At 42.8% G+C, this 25724-nt stretch overlaps 1 protein-coding gene across 2 annotated transcripts in view; it reads left to right on the forward strand.

The window, feature by feature from the left end:
- The window catches only part of ELP3 (elongator acetyltransferase complex subunit 3), a 94173-nt gene that overhangs the window by 14099 nt on the left and 54350 nt on the right, over window positions 1–25724 (forward strand). For both annotated transcript variants that reach the window (XM_055713516.1, XM_055713517.1), the window contains exons 8-9: window positions 18569–18730; window positions 22012–22138. In XM_055713516.1, the coding sequence (XP_055569491.1) occupies window positions 18569–18730; window positions 22012–22138 (289 nt within the window). The remainder of the gene's footprint in view (window positions 1–18568; window positions 18731–22011; window positions 22139–25724) is intronic.

Below are 25724 nucleotides of genomic sequence, written 5' to 3' on the forward strand. Positions count from 1 at the left end.
CGAGTGGAGGAAGGACATACCTTCCCTGAGAAAGTGTTGCTGGTGTTTAATACTTCTGTAGCACCTCCCTATTGAGGTAATAAACACTTTTTAGCCTATTCAGACAGAAGTTTTTGCTTGAGGTGCTTTGCTATGCTTGAGAAATAAGCTGGCCAAGGAATGAGTAAAGAATTGCAGAGCCAGGGGGCATCTTTGTTTTGTAGAGTTTGTGCAACAAGACTGAGAAGTTTTAATTTTTATCTACTGAGAATGCCACTTAGGAGATTTCAGCATGCTTCTGATTGCCTGTCGAGCAAGACTGTGGACTTGGTGATAACTGCCCCTTCTTCAGGAGGAGTTTTGTAATTACTGTTAAAGAATCACTGTAAGACAGATTTTTGGTTTTGTACACTAGAGAAATACATTTTTCTCTGGGAGTTGTTCCCATCAAGCCGAAGTGTTGACTTGATTGCAGCTACCTTTGCTCTTCCCTGAGGACAATGAACCAAGAAGGTGTAGAATACACATGCAAATGAGAATTGCTGCTCCCCATCAGTTTGCTCCTCTCACCTGACCCATGAGTCATTAGAGGTGCTGAGCATATTTAACTGCCACCATGACTCACCACTTAACTCCAAGGGCTGAGTACCTCTTCTCTGAGCCAGGATCTGACTTTTAATCAGTGAATAAGGACAAAGGAGAACTCGCCTGTCTTGAGAAAGGTGGGTGTCAGAAAGGTCCCCCTGGGCTGTGCACCCCTGCAGCTCCTTGGACTGGAACATGAAGCCTATATCAAGGCTTCTCTTCATGTATTTAAAAATGCACAGAAATTATTTTTTAAAAATAATTTTAACGGTATCGTACTTTGCCTGATGTTCAATCTGGTTGTAAATCACACTGTTAATGGCAAAGCAAGAAGGGGATAAAATTGCTGGAACCTCATGTTCTGCAACTCAAGTGTCTTGTGTACCTGATATTTATGTGACAATATTCAGGTACACAGCAGACATAATAACTATTTCCATAATAGGTCTGTAATCCAAGGCTGTTTCGGCTTTACATCCACTCTTCAGTAAGTAGTCTCTTAAAAGGCTCATTTTCCACTTCCATCATTCGTCGAAGCCCAGAACTTGCAGAAGTGAGTGCTGTCAGTTGCGTTTGATTCCTTGTGGAGAAATTTCAGTTCCCAACACCAGACAACACTGTGAGACTGCCTTTTTCTTAGGCTTGTCATTGATTGCTTTTGCCGAGTGTCCTTTTGTGTTTCCACCATTAGCTGTTTCTGCTGAGCTGGTGAGCAGGCAGCAATGCTTCCCGCTGCTACCAACATCTTCATTATGTGCGAGGAAATTTCCTTTAGGTATCCCAAAAGCCGTATTGATCTTTTGGTAAGCAGTGAGCAGCTACTTTAGAGCCTTTGCTGAAAGAGAAAATGTGGGTTTTAAGTAACCGCTGCTTAGGGCTGGATTGTTGTGTTTCCAGCTTAAGACCTTTTAGCTCATCTGAGGAAGGGAGAAAAACCCTGAGCACTGGCAGTTTCAGCAGCAGTTGATTTGGTAAGTGAAGCTCCTGATGCCTTTTGAAACCCAGCTGGAAATCACTCTTCTTGAGCACACTGGATCAGAGCAACCCATCCAAGATGTTTCTGTGTGGTTACCAGAGAGTGGGTTTATTGGAAAGATTGCTACATTCTTTTCTCAAATACCAACATTAGGTCTCATCTATTAGTAATTCTTCTAATAGAAGCTGCAATTTCTCCACAAGAAATTGAGTGATCATGAAGGTGGACGACTAAGCAACTCATAATTTTGCTTTTCAGTAGTGGGGGATAAACCTGCTTTCAGAGCATTGCACTCCGTTGTCAAAATTGAAGTCTGTTTTAAACGTCCCAAACAAGGCTTTGGGAGTTTTGTTAGAAGATGTGGGTTTCTGCAGGTAGGTCTAGTCTTGCTGCTGCCAGGGCTGTGATTTTACCAGGATTTAGCCTGGCTGCTTGACTTTCAGGGCACAGACCTGCAATGAAATGATGTGGGGTAACAAGGGAGCATGTTGTGCCTGTGCTGATGCAGCTGGCTTTGGATCTGTGTTTTGCTGGCCCGGCTTGTGAGAAATTCTAGTGTACGCTGACTCTCAAGGAAAGAGGTTTAAGCACACATGCTTTACCATGTGGTTAGTATAGGCAAAAAAGATGTTCTCCTACAATTCAGATGGCTCAATTGACATATGGTTGCTTGTTACACTAATATATCTTAATTGTGCTTTCTGAGTCCTAATTGTGACTCTAGCAAAAATAACAGAGCGCTTTGACTCACTGGCTCCAGTGATTCATGCCAGGGCGATTTAAGAGGTTACTGTTCTCCCTTTATCTACCTTGACCCTCTGCTTGAGGTTACCACTTCCAAAACAGGCAGCTAAACATAGTTGTCCACCCTTCAGCTGCCAGAGTTCACCCTCTGACAAATTAATGTAATCTGGAACGGATAGCGATTTAAGAAGACATGCTACTTCTTTGGCTGCAGGAAGCCCAGCGTGTTAAATTGCCCCGCTACAAATCTCCAGAATTTGATAGTCAGATCTCACCTCTTGACTTGCCATAATGAGTAGGTACTGTGACAGGTAGGCTCTTGCAGCTCTAGCAGCTCCAGCACAAACCGCAGTAATTGCTGGCTGAAACTCCTATTCTAGGAGTAATTTGGGCAACTGAGGTGTGGAGGTACTTACTGGTTCTGCATCCCCTCCTGTGCAGGCAGCAGCTTCTGGCAGGGAAGGAAGTGAATAGCAGGAGGCAGCAACATTACAAATTGCTGTGGCTGTATCCATCGGAGCTTGTCTGTCAAATCCCTCGGGACATCTGACTGGGCAGTGATTTTTCTGTGCCAGGCAGGAGATAACTGGCCATTGTTTTAGTGCCAGATAATGTAGGCTGAACCTCTGTTGTAAATTTCCTTTTGTTCCCGGAGATTTGTAGACTAGTTTGTAATGTTCTGGAGAAGCAGGCAGGTTTTCTTTGTTTCCAGCTTCGGATGTGATGATGATTCTATGATTCTTCCATGGCGCAGGAGCCATGTTTGTCATTGAAAACTGTTTGGTGCAGGGTTTGTACCCCTAAACGCTTTTGGTATGGATAATGTCTTTCCAGCTGGCAGAATTTGAGGAGATTTACCCCAAAGCTGGCTGGCCTTTTCTGGCATGCTGTTGGTTTTGCATTGCTTATTTTCTACTGCCAAGACCCAACTTCTAGCTGCTGAAATGTGTGTTGTTCAGGAGATATGTAAGCGCAAGTCATTTCATCAGATCCAAATCTTGTTATGGGTAGCTGTTCATCCTTTTTCATCCTGCAGCTATGGAAAGTGATTGCCTATCCAGCTATCTGCCCTGTTCAGTATTTCCACAGCATTTTCTCCTGCATGTAAATTACTCAGGTTTGTGACTGAATGTAGACTAGGGGAAGGAAAGTAGCAATGAGGAAGCCACAGCCACCAGATACTTCTCTGCATGCGCAACAGCACATCTGGTAGTACCTGACTTTAGGTTTTCTAAGGTGGTTGCTGGAACCAAATATATCTTTGTCAAAGGTTTAAGGGTGGAACCTTTCAACCTTTGTGTTTATTCGCAACAGAAATATGAGCTACATCAAATTTAGCAATATTTGTAAATGCTATTGATCCGTATTTTATCCTACGCTGGTGGAAAGGATGATGGCCCTAGCGGTCATGACATTGTCAAAGCTAAATAATGAATTTCAGTGCCTTTTTTGTACATTTTCAGCAAATTACTGCTGAACACCTGCCAAAGGGAATACTTTTCTCATTTTTGCTGCTTCACTGCTGTGCATGTGTAATTTGGCAAGCATAACAAGTTCTCCGGTGACCTGCACTAAAATGTTAATGCTAGGATGGGGTCTGAGTGGTCAGCTGGGACTGGTGACTGGAGGTGGAGTTTGATTCATGGCTTGGTCACCTGTATGAATATGAACCTGGCCTGATGATTACACGGTTCTAGTTCAAACTGTGCTGGTGATCTAAAGGTAATGTCACGAAGAGACAGCATGGCCTGTACTAAATAAGCTCTCTGGATTAATTTCTTCCCTGACACAAAATATTACACCATCCTGTGTATTACAGAAGCGCTGCCTTTAGTTGCTGTTGTATTGTGATTTTCCCGTGGCAGTGGGCAGAAGATCAAACATTAGTGATTGCTATGAGCTCCATAAGGATGCAGGTGATCCTAGGCTGATACTGCCATGCCCTGGAGAGCTAACACAGTGCCTGCGCTACATTTTTTCCTTCTTTCAGCAGAGATTGCTTTCCAGCCCGAATTAAAATGGGCTGGTAAAATAGTGAGATGCGGTTTATAATTCCCTCAGCTGTGCTGTGCTTGCCTCATTGATATTGTAAATGGAGATCCACTGCCTTTCAACAGTGCTAAATTAATCTGAAAGAAAAGTCATTTTCTAGTAACATGGTGGGTGTAGTAGGGATGCAAAAAAAAAAAAAGGCAGGTTTAATTTTCATACTTTTGTGGCAGGATGGCAAGTACTGGGTTCCTTGTGACTGTTGTTCCTTGTGAACGCTGTGCTAGGCAGAGCCGAGGCTGTTTGCTTTTGAAATGTGCCTTTCTGCAATGTGTTGCAGCTAATGCGCTCTGGGACTCGGTGCCTCCTTGTGACCCATCAGTTTGTGAAGTCAAGTACTCAAAAGCTGGGAACTGGCAGAGCTGGGGGTGTTTATGCAGCCTTAATTTGGTCCCCCTCTGTCTGGGCCTTGGATATACATTTACCTAATTCTTCCTTTTTCTCCACAACCTTTGCCTGATTCACCTCCAGAGATCGATTGTGTGCTGCTCTAAAAATTCTAAAATCAGTGGGAAGGGCCTTTATTCCTTTTTTATAAATAAGATTTGCCTTTTCTCCAGCAGCTCTGAGGTGAGATGTGGGTTCAGCTTGTGGGTTAAGACAGCTCAATTCAGATGGTTCCGTGTGAACTGGGTGCCTGATCTCCCCTTCCAGCCAAGCGGAGATGTGGTCAGCAGAGCCTAGAGAAGGATACAGCTCCTGCTGAAGTGGGCACCGCTGCTGGGTCAGTGTCTCCCTCTGGGCTCTGTTGACTGGGCACACTGACTGCCACGGGAGATGAGAGCCCCAGCTCCATGTGGGTGTTTGCATCTGTGAGCTGGATCCTGCACTGAGCCTTGGCTCCATTGCAGACCTGGGCAGGAGGTGTTTCTTTCTTTAGCTCTGACTTCTGACTCCTTGAGCTCGTGACTGGTTTTGATGTGGTGTAGGCTTTTTGCAAGACACTCCTGTTTCTTCCGGTGTTGGTTCTTGCTCCCATTCCCCTTTCCAGGTCTTTGCTTTTCCCTACCTCTAGGAAGACACAAGTGGTCACTCACCTTTTGTTGTACTCTTCTTCTTTTTTTTTTTTTTTTCTTTTTTTTCCTCCTGTCTTCTCTCTGGTGTATTCATCTTGCTGTAAGGCAGGTTGTGCCATTCGCAGGGGGCATAGCCGTGACAGGAAACATTGGGCTTCACTCCTTAGCAGGAACATGCTCCTTGGGACCAGTGCATCTTCCCTGGAGTTGTGAGGGATGTCTGTGCCTGAGGCAGGGCGATGCGGTTTGAAGCTACTGTAGCAGCTAAAAGCTGAAACACTTTTCCAAAGCAATGAGCTCAATGACTGTTAAAAGTTGCGCAGCTGTTGGCACTGTAGCTGGAGCTACGATGGATGGCAATGGAGCCGGGGGAATGGCGCCTTCAGTGCTTGTAGCCTGCTGCAGTGAGCCTCCTCCTGAACACGGGGTTTTACAAGCACAGAGGAAACAGATGCCTGGATGTTCTTGTAGTGCTTTTTTTGGGAGAGATCGTCTTGCAGCTTTATAGGTGAGGGAGTTGCTTTGGCATGAGAGCAAGTTTAGCTAAAACCACTAAAACCATAGCTTTTCACTGGCAGTTGTGGCTGATGACTGCTTTTTATTAGCTCTGTTTATAATTTTAGTGATACAATTTCTTTGTATCCTCAAAGCAGCAGTCAAGCTGTTTTTCCTTCCTGAAGCTAAATGTTTATATTGGAGTGTTAGATGGGGGTGAGATGAATTCTGTTTAATAGGTAGATGCAGAAACTACAAAGCAAGGTTTTTACTGGACGCTGTCTTTATGCAACAATAGCTTTTAGGGCATTGAGGACCATATGCAGCACTGCTGTGGCAGAAGTGGTTTTTTACTTCAATAACAGTTTGGAAGTGGTTCTAACTAAGAATATGCAACTTTCCCTAGGCCACAGTGAGTCAATATCGGAACTGAAATTGGAACTAGAGCATTTTTTTAAAAAAAATACGTCTAAGTCTCACCTAGTTCGTTCTCTCTCATTAACTGTAGCAAGAAAAATTTGAACTTCAGTTTGGATTTAATAAAAGAGGCTGTCATGTCACTTCTTTCATAATTTTAGATATAAGGATTTTTTTTCTCCTGATTCCCTTTTTAGCCTGCGTCTGTAACTACATATTGACTATTCTGTGGTAAACTGTCTCTGTGATTATGACCTTATTGTTGGTCGTATTGATTTGGCAACAGGCATTTAAATTGTTGTTCTTTCAGGTTTCCTTGAACCAAATTGAACAGTGAAGATGTGAGAAATCAAGGGCAAGTCTTGGGCATCTCCTCATGGAAGTTTTATAACAGTCTTTGTTTCACTGTACGTAGCAAGCTGATGAGCTGCTTGCACTTCAGTGTCACTGTGGTGACATGGTTTGTTGTTCATAGGATGTGTTATCTGTTTCTGTGCACTCGGATAAAAAGAGAAAGGGACGTAGAGTAAAACCTGTCCTGTAGGAATAGCTGATATTGATTGCCTGGTGGAGGTGGAATTTAACTAAAGGTCAAATGAAATTGTGCTGGAATCCACATAAGAGACAGCTGAAATGGGACTAAGCTACTTCTTTTTAGATCTTATATTGCTTGCTGAAAAGGTACTGGAACAGCAAAATTGACCAAAACGAAATATTAACCAAATGCAGCCTACAGCCTTCTGCTTCTCTTCCCTTGAAATACTGTGTGGGTTAAGGCCACCATGCTGCACTTCCAGGACTGGTGCTTAAGGCAAAAGAGTGGGACTCTGTCTTTAGTGTTTATCCTGGATTACTGGCAGAAATTCCCAAACTGTTACTGAGAAATGCATTTGATTCTTTCTAAAACTTCATAGCTTAAAGTGTCTCTAATTTTCTGTCATTGTGCTGAGTGTATTTTTTTTTCCAAGCTCCTCTTCTGCACCTTAAACTGCCAAATGGTTTTGAAAATAATACTGTTCGGGGTTGGTAACCCTCCTGCATGGGTTTGTTTCCCACTGCAGAAGTGACCTGTGTGGTTTTTGGTGGCCTGGGAGGGCATGTAATTTGCATGGGACATGGTTCAGTGGTGGACTTGTCAGTGCTGGGTTAATGGTTGGACTTTATGATCTTAAAGATTTTTTTTCCAACCTAAATGATTCTGTAATTCTGTGATTCTAAATAGGAGAGGAGCTGCTGTTTGGCACAGGAAATCTTCATAGCAAGCCCAGAGCTTCTGGTCACCTTCAAGCTTCTGGTCATTTGAACCACTTCTTCCTCTTTGCAGTTTTATCAGGTCTTTCAGGATGACGTTCATGGATTCCTTTCTTTGGTTGTAATTTTCAAATGTTATTAGTGGTAATCAAAGGAGTTTAAAAGTCTGTACATGTGTCCTGCGAACAAGGACAGGAGTTTTAGAATGGCTGGTTGAGCGCGTAGGCAACCAAGCAATTGTTTCATCCGTGTGTGACTTGTTGATCTGCTGGTCTTGGCTGCTGAAGATCCAAGCTGGAATGATCAGCACAGTGTGCTGCACTAGCTGAATCTTCCACGTATAAGGTGGAGGGTTGGGTGGTTTTTTTTACTGGCATTCATATGTTAGTCTCGTGGTGAAGGAAAGTGTGTACGCTCCTCGTTTGAAAAAATTGAGTATGGGCTTAGGAAGTGGACATTTTACAAACACTTAATATGTTCTCTTCTTTCAGCCGTCTTGGAAGAAATGTGTTGCTGATGTGTTGGACCACAGTTGTCTTTATTGGGATAGCAGGTTTTGTTTTCTTTGGCTGCTAAAAAACCAAACCACCTTTCTCTTTATGTAGAACAAGGATTCAGAGGTTCTTGTTTCCATAGTACACATTTTCATCTTATGGCAGATGAATTCCTTTCCTCTGGCTACTTGAAAAGGGTTAATGTTTCAACAAAACATCTAGGTTGTAGTTTTCTTTGAAGCATTTGACAAACGTGTAAGTGTACCTGGATTTCCAAAAATTAGGTCCTTCACCAAAGCCTCTTTAAAGACTGTGGGAATAAGAGTGAAGCCTTTGCATGCATAAGTAATTGAAAGGTATTAGGAGACAGAATAAATAATTTACACAACAGAGGAAAGTCATCAGTGGTGTCCCAGAGGATTCTGTGCTGGAATAGTGGTCTTGACCATGCTGGGTGAGATGATTAATGTCGATATAGTGATATGTTCCCTTATTTTACTACAAAACAATGATCTCCAAGTTGGCTAATGCTACTCAGGAACAAGATTTTCAAGTTGTAGTAGACAACTGAGAGAAACACAGGCATGATGCTTGGTTAAAAGACCAAGTCAGTGTGAGGAATTATAATGAAGGGAATAGAGAGCAAAATGGGACTGTTACGCTGCTGCATAATTCAGCAGTGCCTTCACAGCTTGAACCTACGTTGAGTTCTTCTTTTTAAAAATAAGGGAGGGGAGAAGGGAAATGATACTGTGGAACTCGGGGTGGGGTGGGGGTGGGGAGGGGAAGTATTTAAGAGCGATAGAGTAGAGGTCGATGAAATCCTGAGCGGCATGGAGACAACAGAGAAAGGATAAACACCAATTATCTTATATGCCACGAGGGCTATCGGGTAAAATGGGAATTAAATAGAAAGAAGGCTCTCCTTCATGTCGTGCATAGTTAAGCTGAGGTGTGACTGAACACATTCATAGGAAAAAACGCCCAGTGAGAGCTGATAAGTCTTGAAGACAGCTACTACTACTAAAGATATTGCCTCTGGCTCAGGGAGTCCCTGAAGAACAAATAATTGGCAACTCTTAAGAGTATTAGAGGAAAATACCACTGCAGCTTGCCCTGGTCCTACTGGTCTGGTCTAATCATCTGCAACAGCTGTAGATGGGTGGGAGACCAGGCTCAACAGACCTTTGGACTTGCCGAAGACAATGTTTCTGTGTTCCTGGACCTTGCAGGTCCCTGGTTCCACCTGCAGACGAGGTCAGTTTGTTGGTGGCACTCCAGTTGCCATCTGAAAGCAGTTCAAAGACTCGGGTCTCCTTAAGCCTCTGTGCAAGGAAGCTGGAAGCTTGTGGTATTGCTTCTGTTCTGGGGTAAATGTGAAGACTTGGGTTTCCAAGAATAATATGGCTCTGCTCACTGGGACGGGTTTGAGAAAGGCAGAGAGCTGACCTAAGGGAGGAGGAGGTAAGCACTCTCTTGTCCATGTTAGCCTTGGTTTAGCTCCCGTGCCCCCCCAACCTTTAGTTTTGACACAGATGGGTAAAAAAGAGGCCGCAACTTGGCTCCTGTTAGAGCCACACATGTGATTTTTCTTGTTTGAAATATTTCGCTCTAGCATATGCTTATTCACCCTGGTGTTTTCAGTTATAGCTTGCTGATAATTTGTTGCTGAAAGAGCATTATCTGTATTGCCGTTGCCTTGAACTTAATGGATGGGAGCTCAGAAAATAAGCATGCAATGTTAGAAGGTCCCATCAGGGTTTTCTGTTCAGTGTCCTTTTTTTTTGCCTCCTGAGCTAAGACAAACATCTCGGGGCCTGCTCAGATGTCCTCCAAGAATAGGCAGTGATTATGGCTTTCGAAATAATTGTGCGTTTATTAGCCCAGCATGGTAAGAGCAGAGCATCTCTCGTGCACGGCTCTGTACTGGCTGTCACAGGCGGCAGGGTCCCTCCAGCAAAGCTACAGCCTTCTTGCCAGAGGTCCTCTACGTGATGTTGCTCTATGAAAGCTGTGACTGATATAAAAATAAACCAAACCAGCCTCCTACCCCCTTCCCTCTGCAGCCAACATCATTACCTCCTTGTTGTTACAGCCAGGCGTTTAATTAGTCCACGCAAATAGCCCTACTTTGATTAGACCCGCAGTGTGTTAACATAACTGTGCCACTTCTGCTCGTGCTGTGCTTTTTCTTTGGAGGATTCTCAGATGTCAGATCCATTCGTTGTGGTTACAACTTAGTAAACAAATTAAGAAAGAGAGAAAACTGGTAAGTTCTAGGGTTTTTTTGCTTCAGAACGGATACTGTTTTGAACACTTGATCCTATCCTGGATTTCGAACACCAAGTGACACAGCAGGAGGGAGCATAGTTACATATAACCTATGTGTTAGTGGCATTTGGGGGGGGGAATATTGTTCTTCCTAATTTTTTTAGCAGGTATAAATACTGTTACTTTATCAGAATCAGAAGATTATATTTTAATCAATAAATGACTGTATTTTAAGTGACTAAGTTGTTCAGTGTTTGAAAACTGAACCTTGAGAAACTGATGCTTCTAAGAAACCAAAGCAGTGTGTCGTACTCCTGGTAGTGGTGATAAAGAAAACACTGAATTGTAATAAAAAGGGAGCAGTATAAAGCCAAGGAGCTGGCATTTGAGTTTTCACAAATATCTGCTCTGGGCAATCATCAAACATGAAACTTTTGAAACATGTTAGATGCATAAGATGCCACCTGGTTTTGTTTACTAGTGGGAAATTGTAGATAGTGAATTAATTATTGCTAGCTGTGTTTCAGAGATTGACATTGTGGTAAAGCCAAGCTATTAGAGATCAGGAAAAAGGAGGTCATTTAAGTAATAGGTGAGGATGTGGTACATAAGATACTTGTGTATTATATCGGCAGCTTCCTCTCCAGAAACCACTGATGTCACTCTTTGTCTTCGTTCTGCGTGTGTAGGCATCACTGTCTTGAACACCTGTAATTGTGTTACACTGAGGACTGTGCTCCATGTAGTCAAGGGCACAAGAAGGGGATTTTTTCCAGATGTTAGACTTGTTTGAGATGCTGGATGTTCACAATCTTTTAGTTCGCAAAATTAAGACCAGGAACCTTCTGCCAAGGCCTCCTTAGGTTGCCAATTAAAATTCTTGATTTTTTTTTTTTTCCCCCCACTCAGCCCTCCAACACTCCTTTCTTTCCACAAGACATTAAGCACTTTTTGTAAGGCAAGTTTGCAACTGCCTTCCCCCTCCCCCACCCTGCGCATAGACTGAAGTGTAGAGGAGCAGCAGTGCCTTCCCAGCCAAGCTGTGACCGCTCAGCCCAGTGCGTGTGCGTATAGAGCACCATGCTTGGTGGAAATTGCTGTTGTCCGGCAATCCACTAGCAGTGATCATGATTAAGTAATATGAGCATCTTCATGATTTATTCCATCTCCACCTTTAAGGAGGTTTTCTTTGGCTTTGGAAGTGATGTGCGGAACCGAACTTTGCAACTAGAGGGGAGTTACAAGGCAGGTTTGTTGGTTGTGGCGCTGGGTGCGAGGGGGGTCGCTCCTCCTAACTTGCACACCTAATTTTACTCACAACATGTATTTTTACAGTGAAGTTGGTTAGTTCCACCCGAAGTCTACACCTGCTAACTAATTATTTGTTAGTTGCTTTCTCGCTTCACTTTAAAGGTACGGTTCATTTTAAATTCACTACGCATGCTCCCCGAACGCAGGGGATCCACCATGAGTAGGAGGTTGGGATCTCCCACTACCATGATCATTTTACTCTGGTATCCTTGAGTCGTATCGCTTCAGCAGTTTGTTTTCTTTTAGCAGTTAGCAGGTCCTTGCCAGAAGGCTCCTTATTTACATTCTTGTTGGGCTCACCTACATCTGTGCTGGCTGTCCCTTCCTGAGGTGCCGAGGGGGCCGAGCCCCAGACCTTCTCCCGCAGACAGTGAGGCTCCTGCTCCCGTGCTTACCTGTGCAGCTCCTGCCTGCAGCAGAGTTTTGTTTGTCACTGTATTTTCATCCTTCCTTTCTTTCCCTATGGACAGGTACACCTGAACGCTGCTTGCTCTCGGTGAGTGTTTCGCTTTGATGCTGCCTTTGACCTTCTTGTGCTTTGAGCTTCTGCTGCTGCTTGTGCATTTTTTTGCCTCTTTGTCTCTGTTTACCTCCTCATTATATACTTTCCCATTCTGAAATGTGTAAAACAGGTAAGTGGTTTAAAGGCACGTGATTAATATGCTGTATATGCACAGTGCTAACCCACCTGCTTTATTCTTACAGTTTATCTTTTCTGAGCTTACTGGGATGAGGTAAGTCGTTCTGTGTCGCCTGGCATCCTGCCACTCTGATCCCAACCAGGGAGTTTGGAAGCTGCTGTAGTATAGTTTATATATAATTGAGTCTTTTGATGTTCAGGTCTCTTCGTTGACAAGACTTTTGTCTATAGACCAAATTTTAATCGAGAGCGAGTAAAGAATTTGTTGAACGAGTTGTTTTATGCCAGAACTGTGCTGTTTTTTCTTGAAGTGAGGAAGTATTTGAGACCCTATGTCAAACTGCTGTGTCTGGTGGAGAGGTAGCTGCCTTTTTGATCTGAAAAACTGGAGCTTGTTTGAGACACATTCTGGTTTCAGGGTCTGCTTAATGTACAAGCTTTCTCTGAAAATTTAGTCAAATGTTCCCCGATGATTAAAATTAATAATATCTTTTTTTACTTCCTATTTCAGACAGTTCTGTAACCATGCTGAAAATAACTGACTTTACAATAGCTATGTCTATATAAATCTTAAGGTTTCTCTGTATCTCATTTCCTTTATCTGTATGCCTTAGCATCTGTTTTATTTGCATAATTCACTTCTGTGGTCAGTCTGTTATTAAAATTACCCCACTGTCATCTTGTGCTATACACTTGTCTTGATTTCTGATTATTCTTTTGATTATGTGGGATTCCTCAGCACTGCTGTATTACAAATAATAAATAAGACTGTTCCATGGCAGGAGGAGAAATACTGTAGGATGTTTGTAGTTGCTTAAGAAGATAAAATCCATCTCCATTCTCAAGTTCCAGAAGAAGTGCACATAATAAATATTAATGCCAGATTGAACCTGGAAATCAGGTGAACAAGACCATCATGGGTGGGGTTTCCAGCCTGAGTTCATCTAATTTCTCAGGGCTTTCTCTTATTTTGCTTCTCTTCATCTTCAGTTAGTAACAGTTTTGCTTGTCTTGGTCATCATCAAGGTTGTCTTAACCTTTTGTGTCTGAGTATCCTGAAGTCACTCTTCAGAGCTCTAGGTACCTGCTTTTCAGGCTGTCTGCCTAGCTGGGTAGAGACTGTTCCCTCTTCGTATCTGCCTCACTAGCATGCCATTCCTGCAGGATATGTGGCTGAGTGTCTGTTGTTTTTAAAGATCAAGTGAAGGCAAATCCATCATGTCCATTATCGTGATAAGTCACTGTATCCTGTTAGTGGGCTTGCAGGGTTTTTTTGAGAAATGAAGTGTAATATGCATAAACCTTTGCAAGAGAATTGACTTAATACAGTGAGGTATTTTGACATTAAAAAAAAAAAAAAAAAGACTAGAGCAACGTGTCACCCATTACATTGGTTTTCAAAACGGGCATGGCAGAAAATTATTGTCATTGACCCGAATGGTTTCTAATAGGTTTCTGTTGTTTTTGCCTCTGGGCCTTCTGTTTAATACTTGTGTTAAAACAGTAATTTCTAAGGGTTGGCAGGAGCGATCAATACTGGAGATGGACAAATAAGGGATACATTTGTATTCCATATTAAGTTGTATGCAAGTAAGCTGTGTACTTTATTATGGGAAAATGTAAAGCTGCTTTTCTAGGAATGGTGCAGGATTCTATTCTAAGCAGCAGCGAAATATCTAGAAAATATTTAGGAGTTAAGTCGCATTATCATGAGCTTTCTGTATGATTCAGCAGCCAAATTACCCTTGACTGTATAAATAGTGGAAAATTGGATAGGAATAGGCAAATCATATTCCATCTGGATATAGTACTGGTGTGTCTGCAAAGTTCTGTGGCTGTTTTTGGTATCAAAGACAACAAGAAGAATGCTTAAAAAGTGGGAATACTGCTAAAAAAAGATATGAAAATGATGTAAGCATTAGAATATATGCACTTAATGAACAATATGCCACACTTCTTAAAATTAGTCTGACACCCTGATACCTGCTAGAATGGCAAGATGGTGAAACACAACTACTTTAGGAGATTTCTGGAGTGTATTATGGTGTTGTTTTGAAATAGTTGGCTCATCCAGTGCCTCAGAGAGGTGCAAATTCCTGGCTGAGGAAGAGATGTGGTCTTGGCTGCAATGACCCTGAGATGTTACCGCTTAAGATCCCAAGGGTTGTGAGTAGCAGAATAAAGATGTCAATTCAGGATAACAGACTTAAATCTTCCCAGGGAACCAAAAGACAGGGTCCCATGGGAGGATGCTCTGAAAGGTGAATAAGCCCAGGTGAGTTTAGCAGATCTTCCAGGACAGCTTCCTCAGATTGCTAACGTGATGCATCCTGATGTGCAGGAGACCAAGCAGGCATGACAGACCACCACCTTGGCTTAACTGCTTAATGTGGAAGACCTGATGGAGCTCAAACATGAAAAAAGGACTGGCTACAGAAGGTGAAAGGAGGTATGGGATACCCAGGAGGGATACAGGCAGGCAGAGGGCACGTTAGGGAAGTTTAGCTGCAGTTGAAACTCCAAGGGATTATAGGGCAGAAAGAAGGACTTGCATAGGTACGTTGTTAGCAAATGAAGACAAAAGAAAATGTGGATCTGCTGCTGGGTACAGCAGGCCATTCAGTAATGAAGGACACACGGAATGGCTGAGGTACGCGGTGTTTCTTTGCCTCTGTCTTAATTTGCAAGATCTGCTTTTGCCAGGGGGTGATTTGGGGTGAGAGGTGGTGCCCATGGCAGAGGATTGCATTGGACACCACTGGCAAACTGGACACATGCAGATTTGTGGAAGGCATGGGTGAGGCAGCTGAACCTCACCTTGGAGGCAAAAAAGAGGCAAAAAAAAAAAGAGGGTCCCTAGTGACTGAAAATGGGTCTGTCTTCAAGAGGGTGGGAAGGAGAACTACAGGCAGGTAAGCCTTGCCTGGGTCCCTGGGAACATTATGGAGCATGTCTTTGTGGAAGCTGCTTCCGTGGTCAGGAAGGTTGCCAGGGCAAAAATGTGAAAAATGTGCCTACCCAACCTCCTAGAAATGTGGGAGGCCACCGTGTTTCCCTTGGGCAGTCACGATGAAATCTGGGTACTGAAAGTAGGAGAGGCAGAAGCAAAGTCAGTCTTGAAATAGCCAATCTACTATAATATCAATCACTGATTAATAATAACTAAAAAAAAAAACCAACCCCAAACTATGACTTGATCTGCAAATCAGGACCAGATTTCAAAGATAAATTCCTTTAAAAATTAAGGAAAAAAATCTAAAAAGCTTTTTCCACTAAAAAGGTGTTATTCTTAAGCGTACATCAGTTTGTCTTTCCTTTTTCTGTGCTGGCTGTAAATATCTCTCAGATCCTGACTCTGCTTTAAAATAAAAGGTGTTGCCAGTTTGATTTTTAAAAAAATAAAAATCACTGACTGCCTTGATGTAAATCCAGTATTTAGGAGATAATCTTTTATATGGTATTTCCTGCCCCTTTCAGGTCTCCAAGCTCTCTCTTAATAGCTTACTCTTGCGTTGGCCAGAAAAGGAGGTGCTGGCCATGTGTAGGAAAATACTGAAACTAAATGTTAAACACAGATTTATTTAAAAAAAAAAAAAAGTATTAGTTGTATATTTAGTTGTATAATGCAGCTTTGTGCTGCATAATAATAATTGGTGCAGCTTTTATGGGTACCTTTGATAACTCCTTCCATGAAGTGACAGGTTATGTAGATTTAGTACAGCTTTTGATCCATGGCTGCTTCTGATACTCCAGTGTTTGGCTTCTTAACTTATAATCTTGCAATTTGTGCCTGTCCTTACTTTTCATATTAGGTTTCAAGTGAAATAGACATGTTCATTTTGCAAATAGGAAAAATGATGAATATCTAAACGAGTGTTTAAAGTTTGAAAGTTGACAAAAGACAGAAGAAAAGTCAATTTTCTTTTTTTTTTTTTTTTGATTCAGGAAATGATGGAGATGTGTTGCCAGAATCCCCTTCAGTGGAAGGCTGGCTGTCACACACTTTTTTCCAATTAGTTGAAAGGAATCTGTAGTCTTTATTAAACATGGACCATGTGATTCAAGCTTTTATTTTAGTTAGATAAAACAGTATGAGGCTGTGCTCTGTTTGCTCACCACAAGTCTTCAGGAGAGCTGGGGAGAGCTAGAGGACTTGTGGCTTGGCTTGAAAATGTTTATTCTACAGAGGATGGTGATCTGAAAAGGCTCATGACTTCCCTTGGAAATGCCATCTTTGTTACTTTATCTGTTTTGGGTTTATCTTTGTTTTGCTTTTCTGGTAAGACACGCTTCTCTTCACGGCATAGAGTTGGCAAGACAACTACCAACCATTACACGGTACTGAAATTCTGTTGGTGCCCTTAGATGTTATAGTTTAGGGTCTGTTGGTGTTAGTTATATTCAGCATTTTATATCTTGGCCATAAATTTGCTGAGAGACAGGGATGTAATGATTTTTGTCTCCCTTCAGTATTTCTAGCCTGATTGTAGGTGCTTAATATAAGTATGTACCCTCTGGTGTGATGGGTGAGTTATCTGGTGACTTTCCATGTCGTCGTCCACCCCCCTGCCCCTTAGCTAAAATTTCTTGCTTTCATCCTTGCAAATCACGTCTTTAAAAGTGGGCGGTTTTCAGTCTGATGTTAATGAATCACACATTGGCAATGTTTTCCCTGACGTGATAAACAATCGTTCTGTTAGTGTCAGATTAGTGAGCCACAAACTCTGAAATCTTCTACGTATTTTTTTGTTGTTTGTTTTTTTTAAGATGCTTATTTTGACAGCTATTACAGTGTATCCCCCAAATATCTTGGTCTTTACGTATCTTAGACTTCATCAGTTTGAAGGGAGTTGATAGTTTTGCTAGTGAGTCTGAGCCCACTTGGGGTTTTTTTTTGCTGTTTTGGGGTGGGGTGGGGGACGTTTGGGGGGAGGGGTTGTGTGGGGGAGGTTTGAGCGGGGTGGGGTGTTTGGGCTTTTTTTGTCAAATCAGACCTTCATCATGCTCTAAGGTAGGCTCTGGAGCTTTATTTTGATTCAGAAGTTTCCAGCTATCCGGGGCTGGAAATTGGATGATGAATCTTTATAGAACACCTAATAAAGAGCTGAAGTTAGTCATCCTTGTGATTTCAGTGTGCAATATTCTTTCAGGTATCAGCATAACACTTCTCTTACTCAAGGTGTCCTCTTTTCAGCAACATTTAGTATTAATACTGAGATCTTCATCATTTGGGACCATTAAAGAGACCGATACAGCTCCCAAACAGTGGCTGTTAATCCTGCCTACATCCCAGTTTGGGAATTATCCAGATTATCTCTGCAGTTTCAAGTGGTTTCACAAGAAGTTTCTTTCTTCCTGCTGTAAATCCTTTGTCCTGTGCTGCAGTCCTGTTACACAACCGCCATACTCTGCGGGAAAGACAGTCAAGTGAATTAATTGCTGTATGGAAAGGAATATTATCCTTGCTGGTGGTGCTGGAGGTTATGTTGGTTGATGGTTTCCTTTTGTGAACTTCAGTTCAAGGCTGCTTTGGGTTCCTTTTTTCTGTTGTTTTACTCTCATAGGTCACTAACTTACCATTTCTACTAGCTGGAATAATTAGTCTTTGCTAGACATCCAGTGATAAATGGGAAAGGAGGGGGGGAAAGGGTAACAATGAATTTTCTTTCAGCATTAGACCTCAGCGTCTGTTCAGTGAGGTCGTGAGCATGCTGCTAGTTCACGAGGGGAAGTGATTTGTAGAATTTTTTATGGACAGTCTTGTACGTTTTCTTGTGAGAAAACGGCTGGATCTTGTTTGTGCCTTGTCCCATCCCTGCAATTTATCTGTACACTGTTGGAATGTAATGAAATGAATACGTACTGACTCTACCAGCTTTCCCCAACGTGAGGTCTTGTATTATCATCAGTGTCTGAATGGGAGCAAGTGCTCAGATCGCCTTTGGTTTGTCCCTAAAAGCACACACAGCTCTCATTGCCTACTCTTTCCGTTCTGTCCAGGTTTTGTTTCCAGGCAAATGAATACTGAAGGCTCAGTCTGGTCTGGGAGTGTCTTCCTAACAAGTTTTTTTAAAAAAGTCTTGAGGGGTTGACACAGTCCAGTTGTTTTTCATACAAAACAAACCCCAGACTTTTATTAGTGTGCAGATTTCTGTATTATTTCATCCATGCATTGCCAGAAGGTTGAGGGCACCCTGGCTACTGATGTATTTGAGGGTTTTAACATGGATTTTAATTCTGGTAGTGACATAGAAACTCTCACCTGGAAGATGATTGGAAACTATTCCCAAGTTTCCAGTGCCACCTCCACAATTTTAATAGAGGATGGGTTTTTTTGCAGGTATTCAGAACGAAGCCTGACAAAATGCGTTGGGATAACCATAGAGACCAGACCAGATTACTGCCTGAAGCGTCATTTAAGTGACATGTTATCCTACGGCTGTACAAGGCTGGAGATCGGAGTGCAGAGTGTGTACGAGGATGTGGCCAGGGACACCAACAGGTGAGAAGAAAGCTTCAGTGCGAAACTGAGCGTGGCTGCTCACTGTATGCTTTCTGGAATACTCTCGAGTAGCCTGTCCTGACCTGTTGGCTTGAACACCCATTTAACATTGAATGTTGAAACGTTTAGCTCTTTCCCTTGCTTGTGTGGCCATAGCTACACAATAAGAAAAATTAATGAGCTGCAGTGGCTTTATGGATTTCTTTGTGCTACTGTGTAGATAATGGCTTGAGAAAGTGGAGTTGTTTGGGTTGTTTTATTTTAAACTTATATTCTTTTCCCATATTGTACTTTTTTTTTCATTACTTCATAAATAAATGCAGTTTTGTGAAATAGAACATGTGCCCAGAGAGAGCTCATAGTTCTTGCCCTATGTAATTCATAATCTATAGGCTTGAGTAGATACGATGCAGATCTATTGGAGGTACTTACCCAGCAAACAGCATGTTCTCTTTTTCTGTTGGGTATTAGAGAGGAAGGATGACACTGGCAGGTACAGAGGGGATAACACAGCCAGAAACAATGCCTGGTGACAGAGTAACCGCAGTCATTCTAGGCATACGGGATTTCTAGGGATTGCAAAATATATTTGCAAGAGACCTGTAGTTTATTCCTTGTAATCTTGGACCTGTGGCCAAAAGAACAGTTGTCCTGCATATGAGAGTGCACAATGTGTTGTTTATCTCACCTCATCACAAGCAAGCCAATCTCTTTAGGTTGTGGAGTTTTTTTATTTCAAGTCTGATAATTCTGTGGAGATTTTGAAAGTGATTTTTCTCCTGTTTTTTCCACTTCCGACACTCGTTCAACTTGCCTTTGATCTTATTGCATATTCCAGTCACCTACCAAAGATGCTTAGTAACCATAATTGTACATAATGACAGATTATGGTTCAATAGGCAAAGCACTTCTTTGTTAACACCTACCTTAAAGGCAGTAATCCAAAACTGAAAATGTTGGACATTTTCTTTTAAGAGACTTAAAGAATCCAAAATTAGTTTCCTTCTATGGGTTTAGCTGTAGTATTGCTGGCGCATGGAAGCGCAGGATGTCACTGCTGTGAAATGGTCAGGTTCCACATCTCAGTAGACAGGAGGAGCCATTTATTGAGTAGTCCAAGAGTCAAGAGCTAATATTTATAGGTGGTATGTTCCTCCTCTAGATGTCAGAGCTTTCCAAAGGAAAAGATCCATACAAAGGAATGTAGCTGGATCTCACTCTTAGGCTAGATGTATTCATTTACAGTTAATTGTGACAGAAATGGTAAATTTAACATTAACAAATTTCTCTTCACCTTTCAAAACCTTTTTTTCACCTCAAATCTTTTAAAGGTGTCCTATCCTGAGGTGGAACTTTAAACCCTCACTTAGCTATCGCTTCAGTCGTCTTCAATTTTCCTCCAGTTTTGTCTGTCACATTGGAGCTGGTACCATAAATCATTCAAAGCTGTATGTCACTTTTGGCTTGTACATTTGCTAATGAACCCTTGCTTTCCTGCTGGTGAATCGGAAAAAAAAGGAAGCAGTGTATTACTGACTTGATTTCAGTCAGAAGTAATCCTGTATGGATTTATATTTTTAAAGGCACTTTTCAAAGCTGCTTGCAGAATTCCTAAAAGACTTTGCTGCAGGCTGTCTCAAAGCAGGGAGGGTGCAGGCTGTTCGCTCAAATGCCTCCCTCCAACTTCTTAGAACAATGAACTAGAATATACTTTTAGAGAAGGGTGATTCAAGTTTCTCTTCCTTTTCAAATGACCTCATTTTGCTTCTGTTCTTCTACTTTGTGGGGGATGTGTTTTGGCGTTAAACTTTTAATATTTTGCTTGTAGCAAAATGTCAGATTACAACCAATTAGGCTAACTGTTTGGAAATTACTTTCTATTATGTTCCATAAGTCATTAGTGAGGTTTTTGAGTGCTTTTGGTGGCTGTGAGGCAGAAAAATATTCAAGAACAGATCTAGGCATCAAATAATCAAGTTATTGATGCAGCTCAAATTCCACTTCTAATAAGAAAATAATTTTTATTTATGAAGCAAGTCTCCACTTACTCCCCTCAGGCTACTCAAGGTCTTGAGTAATACTGTCCTTGAACAGTCTCAGAAAAACACCGTAATACTTCGGGGGGGGGGGAGGGGGGAAATTATAGTCATAAAAGTACATGTAGGGATTTAATGGAGGCAAAATATTCCAGCAGAGAGGAAAGAGGTCCTTAAAACAAGGGAAGTAGCTGTTCGGTTTGGTTAACATTAGGTCTCGGCAGAAGGTGTGCATCTGTAAAGGTGCCCAGATGGTGTTAATTTTGTATCCAAAGGACTCTGGAGGATAAAAGTCACCTGCTGAGCTAATCCATTGGCAAGGAATTCCAAAAGATAGGGTGAACTGGTGTGAAAGTGCAATGGGAAGAAAATGGGGATTGGAGAGGGAAGGTAGAAGATGCTGAGGGGATAGAAATGTCCAGAAATGTTGGCCAGTAGAAGAAGAGCTCTCCCAGCTGGGGAAGAGCAAAAGCAAGGACTTTGTGGGAAGACTGGTCATGTGTGATGAGGACCTCCTAGTAGCTGTTTGTAGCGAGAGTGGTTGCTGTTGTGGAGGCAGAAGTTGGCTCCTGAGCCATGGAGGTGGAAGGGGAGAGGAATTTCTTTGAGGTGGTTTATTTACGTGAGATTCAACCTTTGTTTCTGCCATTGTTTAGGCTCCCAGTCTTTCCGAGGTCCTGCAGAGCAACCACAAGTTTAGTTTGGTTTGATGTCGATGGAGAATAACATGAAATCCTTCAAGAGTCCTAATGCAGCCTATGTTTCAGAGGTTTAGCACCTCTCAGAAGTTGAGAAGAGTTTGTGTTTCTCTAAAAAGAGCACTTGAGAGTTTGACAAGTATGTTGCAGGAAGATTTTGTTAGCTAGCTGGTTTTACTTGGCCCCCATCCTTCTCCTTTTCCTCTTCTGTTGCTTTTGTTTCTGGTTATGCTTCATTTTGATTATAGAGTCTTCAGTGCAGCGTGCCCTAGCTTGTGCTGCGTATCAACTAGTATCATTGCTTTAAAAATTGAATATCAGCAGCTTTCTAAAGTTTTTTGACTGTGATTTGTGTAGCAGTAGCCTTGGTGTGGTTCATTTGCTGTAGAAGTAGCAAACTGGACTACTTTCAGCCCCTAGCGTAGTTTGCTGTCTTGGCAACCGTGTTCCAAACTCAACGCTTCGCACTTCCTAGAGAATAATCTCAATTAAGCATCAAAATACATCTTCACCTGTGTGATCCTCAATCTCTTTTCTCTCTTCCCAGAGGTCACACTGTGAAGGCTGTGTGCGAGTCTTTTCACTTAGCCAAGGATGCTGGGTTTAAAGTGGTGGCGCACATGATGCCTGATCTACCGAACATGGGGCTGGAAAGGGACATGGACCAGTTTATTGTGAGTATGGCTTAAAATAACCAGGAGTTTCTAGTGTGTTCCAGCTTTTTCGTCTAATGCTGCTTCTCTTTCTTAGCTCAGCTATTAGTTACAATCCAGGCCAGAACTGTTTCTTAAGGACAAATAATCTAAAATTCTTTTTTGAAGGTGGAGGGCGAGAAAGATTTGTTGAACTACTTCATCCAGAAAATTATATCCTTGCCTCATGAAAGACTGAGTCACTCGAGTCTCTGTGGAATATAGCTCTTCTGATATTAACTAGGACTCTTACTTTTCTCCAAGGTGGATTTCTTTCCTTGGATTTAGACTTGTACATGATTCAAAGTTAAAAGCGTACCATCTCGAAGGTAGTTAATTGCAAAGTAGAGTGTCTAGGTGTATTATATAGCATCTCTGTTCTTGGCTTAGTTCTATTCAGTATCTTTATTGATAATGTAGAAGAAAATATAAAATTATTTCTAGAGAAAATGAAATGAGGAATAAAGAGCAAATGGTAAACAGTGTAGGGAATTAACCACTTCATCTGGTAGCATGATAGATTTTTTTTTTTCTAGCAAAAATTAGGCATCCATTTAAAATGGTGCAGAAATTGCAGTCATGACACAGGAATCCCAGGTATGTTTCTGTGCGAGGTCAGACTAGGTGCTTTCCGGCACTAAAAAGCTATCAGTGCTGTGGAATATATTGATTAGAAGTACGGGCAGAAAGCAATGGTTTATTGTGGTGTGCTGCAAACAGGCACATCTAGAAGGAACCAATCGAAAATGCAGCTGTACAGTACAGAAAGAAATTCTGAAAGCTGCCATGCATACTTTTTCTAAGGGGTTTTGTGCAGAATTCCTTGAGCTTTTCATGAACATAACTCCATAGGACTTAGCAAATGTTATGTTCATGTGGCAGAGTAAGAGGCTGGGGAAAGTGATGTGCACAAAACCAGAGGTAAAGACAGTGAGAGAGCTGAAAGTTAACTCAAAATTCCTGCCCCAGACTCTGTTGCTCCTGGATTATTTTCATACAATGCTGAAGGAGGTAGAGGTTGGATGTCATATTGCCTGTGTTTTCATAGAACTACTTGTAATACAGGGTACAGCAAAACCTGAGTCCCTTACTCAGTATCTCATGAAGTTGCAGCTGTAGTTCTGCGTCCTTTACGGGCTTGCCATAAGCAATCCCAAGCATGCATACAGGCTGGGCAGAGAATGGGCTGAGAGCAGCCCTGAGGAGAAGGACTTGGGTGTGCTGGTGGACAAGAAGCTCAGCATGACCCAGCACTGTGTGCTCAGCCCAGCCAGCCAGCCATTCCTTGGGCTGCAGGCAGAGCAGCGCGGCCAGCAGGTCAGGGGAGGGGGCTCTGCCCCTCTGCTCTGCTCTGGTGAGACCCCCCTGCAGCGCTGCGTCCGGCTCTGGGGTCCCCAGCACAGGAGAGACACGGAGCTGCTGGAGCGGGGCCAGAGGAGGCCAGGGAGATGCTCAGGGGCTGGAGCAGCCCTGCTGTGGGGACAGGCTGGGAGAGCTGGGGTGGCTCAGCCTGGGGAGGAGAAGGCTGCGGGGAGACCTTAGAGCACCTGCCAGTGCCTAAAGGGGCCGGCAAGAAAGCTGGGGAGGGGCTTTGGGCAAGGGCAGGTGGCGATGGGACACGGGGGAATGGCTTTACATGAGAGAGGGGAGATGGAGATGAGAGATGAGGCAGAAATTCTTCCCTGTGAGGGTGGCAAGGCGCTGGCCCAGGCTGCCCAGAGCAGCTGTGGGTGCCCCATCCCTGGCAGGGCTCAAGGCCAGGCTGGACGGGGCTGGGGGCAGCCTGGGCTGGGGGCAGGGGGCCCTGCCTGTGGTGGTGGTGGGGGGGACTGGGTGGTCTTTAAGGTCTCTTCCTACCCAAACCACTCTGTGATTAATGAAATAGTGTTAGGCTGGAAAGAGTCTGTGGTAGAGGAACAACAATACTGACAAACAGATTTAAAGAGCTAAGCTTGGGTAAGACCTGGCAAAGAGGAGACTCTCAGGTTTTTGCAAGATGTAAAACTGAGGAGAGAGGAATTCTTTAAGGCAGAATTACAAGCTTCTATAGTATTTTGTGAGTTTCATTTTGTGCTGCCTATTCATAATAAATGGTAAGGTTTTTCCACTGTCAGACCTGGAGTTGCTCCTCTTTCATTGCAGGAGATTTGGGGAGTCTGTTTAAAAAGTATAGCTTCAAGTGATGCTGAGGTGCCTCCAGTTTCCACAAGCCAGCAGGCTGCCCTGGTTGTTAGGGGAAGGGTCATGCCCTGCTGTGTTTTGTCCACTTACTAATGACAATTTTCGCAGAAGTAGAAGAGGCAGAAGGCAATTTTCAGAAAAAGGGGACAAGAATGTGGTGAAAAGGCTGGGATCTGGAGAAGGGGGGGATTAAAATATAGCTGGGAAAATAGTTGGGTGTAGAAAAGCAAGAGGAGACAACAGAGCAGAGAAGGAACTGGTTTAGATTGTTTCTGCCAGAGAAGTCTTTTGGCTTTAGCAGCTGGGAAAACTGGTGTCAATGGTGGGCCAGCTCTGGGGCACGGCAGGAGGGAATTTGTGCTGGGGAAGGGTGGGAAAAGTGCGAGTAGATGAGAATAAGGTCCAAAGAGAATTTAGAAATTTTTCAGTTTAGAAAAGATCAGAATTTTTTTGCTGAAGGGCTGGAATTGGCAGGAAGGCTGGTTGGAGGACCAGAAAAGAGAAATGCTAAGCGGGGGCATAAGAAAACCAGGTGATAGTTTAGGAATGGGAATTCAAGAATACAGAGAGAGGGTGATGGGGTGAAGACCAACTCAAGTGGCAGCCCTGTTAATGAGTTCAGAAATTTGAAGCAGGACTCGCAGATCAAATTAAGATTTGATGCCAGGGAACATACAAATGAGGAGCTGGAGGATGAGTAATCAGTGTGGAGGATGAAGCCCTCAAGAAGTAATGTGAATGCTGCGGAGTGAGGAAGAAAAATGGGAGCTGGGGAGGCGGACTGGTGGGGAAGAGGTGGTAGGATCACATCGATGTGGAGAAGAATTAAACCTATGTTGTTTTAGAGAGAAGAAAGTATGGGAAAGGATTGAAGAAGGAATCAAAAATGCCTGTGTTAGAGAGGTGCGTGGGGTCCCCACTGTGATCTGAGACCAGACAGCACGCACACAAAGACACGTGAAAGAGGCAGCTGCAGCGCTGATGCCCAGCAAAGTGATCACTGTGTGTCTGAGAAAGTGGAGCTGCAGGGAGTGAGTGGAGAGGTTGTGGATCACTGTGACATGTTTCAGGATGGAGTGGTAAACAAGAGACTGCTATCCTCTTCTTCTTACCTTCTCTGCCTTTCTCATCTTATCTGAAATGCTTTATCATTTGCTATTTAAGACAAAGGATCTTTTAAAAATAGAGAAAAGGCTGTTAAGACAACCCTCCTTTTCTTTTGTTTTGGTTTTCCCTTCCCCAGAGCCCTGCACTGGTGAACATTATGGAAGTGTTCAGCAGACAGTAATTCCTTCTTTCCCAGGCATTCAGCTAGATAGTACCTTCTCTATTTCCTACCTTAAAATGTTATGTCATGGTTTTGGGTTAATATTTTATATCATGGTTT

The sequence above is a fragment of the Falco cherrug genome, chromosome 6, assembly GCF_023634085.1.
Source record: "Falco cherrug isolate bFalChe1 chromosome 6, bFalChe1.pri, whole genome shotgun sequence".
In the NCBI taxonomy this organism is placed as follows: Eukaryota; Metazoa; Chordata; class Aves; order Falconiformes; family Falconidae; genus Falco; species Falco cherrug.